Source organism: Crocodylus porosus, unplaced genomic scaffold (assembly GCF_001723895.1).
Source record: "Crocodylus porosus isolate Cpor-Errol unplaced genomic scaffold, CroPor_comp1, whole genome shotgun sequence".
Classification (NCBI taxonomy): Eukaryota; Metazoa; Chordata; order Crocodylia; family Crocodylidae; genus Crocodylus; species Crocodylus porosus.
The window spans coordinates 38,362,866-38,367,752 of record NW_017728951.1 but is presented as its reverse complement, the minus strand read 5'-3'; the positions used below and the strand labels follow the sequence as shown (position 1 = coordinate 38,367,752).

The window sequence follows — 4,887 nt, the reverse complement described above, 5'->3', positions numbered from 1 at the left end:
AATAAGATGAGAGAGAAAGGAGCTACATATATAAATCAGGAAGTACGGGCATGTGGGAATGGGGACTGGCACTGTCAGGATTCTGGGAGCTGGAATGTATGGAGCCAAGAGCAGAAGGTTCTTGCAAGAGGTTCAAAGGTACTGGTTTGTCAGGGAAAGGCAGCCTGGAGAGGAGATCTTAAATAGAATAAAAGCTCATTGGGAAGACCTAAAAAAAAACATTGTGGTCCTGGGTTGGGACGGAGGAAGAGATGAGAGGTCACAGAATGAGGCAGGGAAAGAGTGGGACAACAGGAAAAATAAGACATACAAGCAATAGAGATAGCTGGAAGGTAGAGGGAAAAGTGATGAAAAAAGGAAAACATAGGTTTTTTAAAAAAAAAATAATTACAAAAGGTATCAACATTTGTATGTACAAGCACAAGTTTGTACCTTGTGCCTTTAAATCACCATAATTAAAGACCCATCAGGGTGGAGTGTAGGGAATGGAGGGGAGAGCTGGCAGGACTGTTGGTGAACAGGGACAGAAACAGGGCAAAGCCACCAGGGTTTTACTTCCATTTACCACATTGTAGGAGCACACACATGGTGCAGTGACCAAGGAGCAGGTGCTGCTTATCAAATCCTTCCCCATCCTTTCAAGTCAGGAGCATTTTTCCATCTGTTCATGCCCAAAGGGTAACCTTCGCTGTGGAGGGGATGGGGCCTTCTTGAAGTCTTGGGTGATCCTCTGGCATGGATTTTCCCAGGAATTAAAAACCAATACAAACCTCTCCACCTTCTGCCTCAGATGCGAGGCACAAGCAAGCTAAGCCTGCTTCAAGCCTCCTCGAGAAGCAACGGGGATTCTTCTGAAACAAGACGCTCCACCACACACACTTCTCCCCGGGGAAGAGACGCGCGAACAAACTCATCACAGCCGTTACGTACAACACTGCTGCTGCGCTACACCGAACTGCCCCGCCTCCCACAGCCACGAGGGCAGTCTGGACTAGGGGTTTTGCTGGGTTGCCCCGCCCACACCCCGGGTAGGCCCCTCCCCCTCTTGCGCTGCCGCCCCCGCCCAACCGCCCCTAGGCTACCGTCTGGACCCACAGTGCATTGCAACTCCCCCTGCAGTTCTACCATACTTGATTGGCCCTTATTGGTTAGCGCGTCCCCTCCTCCAAGCTTTCCTTTTTCTATTGGTTAACAGTCCTGCTAATCCTACTTTCTTTCATGTAATTGGTTTTTTATCTGTCACTGGGGGCCCGCCTGCTGCACCGCCTCTCTGCCCAGCGCCGAGTTCTCATTGGGTAGCTCTTCCTACGTCACTTCAGGCTGTGTTTTGGTTGGCTCTCGAGAATGCTCGTCAGCACAGTAACCAGGCAGCGGGTTCGAGTGAGGTTGTCTCCACGTCAGTGAGAGTGGAGTGGAGCCGGTTTCTGTCGCCCGCTCCCGGCCGGACGCGGCTCTCCCGGCCTCGCACCCGCACCACTCCCGCCGCCGCCCGGGGCGCTTCCTCCGCGGGCGCCCGGCTCGCAGCGCCGCCCCCTGCCCGCTATGTGAAGCGGTGGCCGCCCCTCCGAGCAGGAGCCGCCATTTTGGATGCGGCGGTCAGTGACGGGCGGCGCGACCCTATCGTGATACGGCCGCGGGGCCCGGGCGGGGGCTGAGGCGGGCTCGGGCCCAAGCACCGCCCGCTGCCGCCGGGGTTCGGGCCTCCCTGCGGCTCCCCCGCATCTGCAGGGCGGAAGAAGCAGTGGGGACCGGGGCAGAGCGGGGCTCGGCGCGCGGGGCGGGAGCCGCTCAGGGGAGGGAGGACGCAGGACGGACCGTGGGCCGGTTCCTGTCCCGTTCCGGTGCCCCTTCGCCCACGCGATTGCAGAGGTTGGCCCTAGGAAAGCCCGTGCGAGCCACGTGGCTGGCCAAGTCAGGTGGGACCGGGCTCCCAGGGGCCCGCAGCTTCTGGCATTTCCTTGGTAACACGGAGGGAAAACGGGAGTGAAGAGCACTGCTCGCATCCATAGCCAGTGCTGGAGGGGTAGGCATCCAAGGCTGCGGCCTTATTTGGAGTAGCACAGCAACACATCTGATGTTTCAGTTTGAATAGAAGGGGGGGAAAAGCCCCTCCTCCATATTCCGGCTGTGTTCCGAGTTGTCCATTTTGTTCAGAGTAGACAGTTGAATCTGGTGGGAGTCGGTTTAAATTCCTGCTTCTGAGACGCTGCCCATCCCTGTGGAGGCGTCTTCCCTCATTGACGTCTGGCCTGCACCATAGTGTGCGATTGCTGCTTGCATCTGAGAGAGCCCCCCTAAGCTGCCTCGGGAATGTAACTGCCCCAGCTGGTAGTGCCAAGCTGGGTTAATAATAACCAGTGCTTCTTTGGATTCATAATAATGAATTATTTTTCTGGTTTATTTTGTCTATCTTTAGGGAACTTGCCTTTAGAGGGGTTCTTTCAGCTTCCTGTTTCATGTGCTTGCAACAGTTCAGTTGCATTTATGTAACATGTCCAAGCAGGTCACACCTCAGAATCAAGGTTCATGTGCTTCCTGTGTGGTGACTGAAAGGCAAACAGGAGTTATCACTAGTAACTGAGTCTTTTGGTAGCTTGAGTGATTATGAAGAAGGCAGTTCTTGTTGAGGTCTGTGGACTGAGAGGCCCCACATGCTGATGTCAGTGTAGCTGCAGTAGGACTTGTATGATACTATCTAGTTTAGAAACTTTTCACATTGCTTCTTTCTTGTGAATGCTGCAGATCTGTCTGAGAAGCGGAGACAGTGCCAGCAGGGTGTGGGGCCCCCCTCCCCATCCCACAGCACACTTAACCAGGGAGTGAAAGCTCTGGCACACTAGATGCAGCGAGATGGGTGGCGGCTGGAACTTCCGGCCGGAACAGGTAGAGCTGTCCACCCCACCAGGTGGGTGGCTGGGCTAAACTGCAGCTGCATTGCCTCTCCACCCAGCTCTGCAGGGCCTCCCACAGTGTGGGGCCCGGAGCAGTTGCCCTGATTCGCTTCCCCACTAGGGACGGCCTTGCTCAGCAGCATTCTGTCTTTCAAACTAGATCACCTTTATTGGGTGCAGCTTGAATAGTGAATATGTCCCGTTTCATGATTTCTCTTGGGTCTGACAGGTTAATTTGGGCTTGGGTCTGTGGTGGTCATTGGTATTTGTTGAAGGCCAAAAGTGATGCTGAAATAAAGCAGCTCATTTGGAGTCTGTCTGAAAGCTTAGAAGAGGTTGGTATTAACTCTTTACGTTTCCAAAGCTAGTTAGTTTCCCAAAATGATTCACAGCCATTTCTTGTAATAGTACCTATGACTCTTGATGCCTGTTCACAGGGAATAGGTAGTTGTGTGTGCACTTGCGTATCCTGTTGGGCAGTTCTTCTTCTCTGCTGAGCAGCATAGGGTTTTGTCCAGGTGTGAGACGATGGCATGTATGTTTGATTTCATGTTGTTGAAGTGTTTTCAGTGTATCGGGGCTTGTGATTGCTGGCAGCTACAGAATGTTGCTGAAGGTTCAGGATTTGGCAGACAAGAACATGTAACATTAAACCTGTGAAAATTTCAGATCTATTCAAACCATGGCACTTAAATATAGTAGCCAGAAGTTGATACAAAAAGAAAGTAAAGAGCATGATTAAAACATAGGGTGGCTTCCTAGGAAGGAAAGCAAATTACTCGTTGTAGAGTATGGGGGGAGACTTTTGCTAGGTTGTTCTTGTACTTTACACAAAGGCTTTCTTTTAAATGTTTAATTGGCATCTAGTTTGATACTCAGGTACTACAGTGATACAGACAGTGTACGAACAGTTGGATGGATTTTTCTATCTCTTCCTCCCTGCCCACTTCCTAGCTTATTGACTTAGGCTGTCTTATGCTTCTTGCTGTTTTCTCCTCGATACTGGGTTCTTCTGTACTGTCTTAACAGTTTTGCTGTTGTCTATAGGGTTCTGAAAAGCTTTAAAGTTCTGCTTGTGGAAGGAGCAGGAACAGGAGTGGGCTGCAGATTCAAGCAGGCAGCTAAACCCTTCATCAGAAAGAAATACATGTATTTGTGCAGGATTAACTTTGTGTACAAGGAACTTGTACTGCTTAAACATAACTGAAAATAAACAGATGAAATGTTTGTGGCTTCCTAGACTTGTAAGTACAGGAGGAACCATTAGATTATCTAGTCTGACATTCTGTATAGCACAGAACATTGCATTTCACTCGGTCATTCCTGTAGTAAACTCTAAAACACATGTTAGTTTAAAGTATATTTTTCAGAAAGGCATCAGTCTTGATTCAAAACCTTTAAGAAACCGTGGCTTCACTATAATAGCTTGTTCCACTGTCCACTGTTAAAAGTTCTGCAAACTTTTCCTACAGTTACTGAGTCTTGGAGGTGTCTCCAGAAGAATACAACATTTGTGCTCTTGTAACCTCAGACAGTGTAACTTCAGCCACTTTTCAGTAGGACAAATCTTTCAAATTTTGACTTGACTGTCAATCCTGGCCAGTCTATTAAACTCCTTAATTGTTTCTTGTGTTGCCTAACAGTTGATCTGACAGTGCTTCCAGATTTTTAAGCTACTTATTCACTGTAGCTTCCAAACATTACTGTAGTTCTTGTACTAGCTTTTCCTGCTACACAGAAGCAGCTAGACTAGTGTTTCTCAACCTTTCGAGACTCAGGGAACCCCTTCAAAACTTTTCAAAATTTAGTGAGATCCCATTTCAAAACTATTATAAATATATTAAGAACATAATGGGTCGCTAACAGGTTGGAGGGCCGCACCCAGAGGGTGGTAGTGGATGGGTTCTTCTCGACCTGGAAGGATGTGGGCAGTGGGGTTCCGCAGGGCTCAGTCCTCGGGCCCGCACTGTTCAACATCTTCATCAGTGACTTGGAT

The 4,887-nt window shown here is 49.7% G+C and overlaps 1 protein-coding gene across 5 annotated transcripts in view; it reads left to right on the top strand.

Annotated features, from left to right (window-relative positions):
* Positions 1 to 1,387: 1,387 nt before the first annotated feature.
* GBF1 (golgi brefeldin A resistant guanine nucleotide exchange factor 1) overlaps positions 1,388 to 4,887 on the top strand; it is a 152,267-nt gene continuing 148,767 nt past the window's right edge. For 4 of the 5 annotated variants that reach the window (XM_019555814.1, XM_019555811.1, XM_019555812.1 and 1 more), the window contains exon 1: positions 1,389 to 1,595. In XM_019555814.1, the coding sequence (XP_019411359.1) occupies positions 1,588 to 1,595 (8 nt within the window). In that variant the 5' untranslated portion in view covers positions 1,389 to 1,587. Of the gene's footprint in view, positions 1,596 to 4,887 lie in introns of all 5 variants that reach the window. The other variant, XM_019555813.1, reaches the window with a different exon arrangement.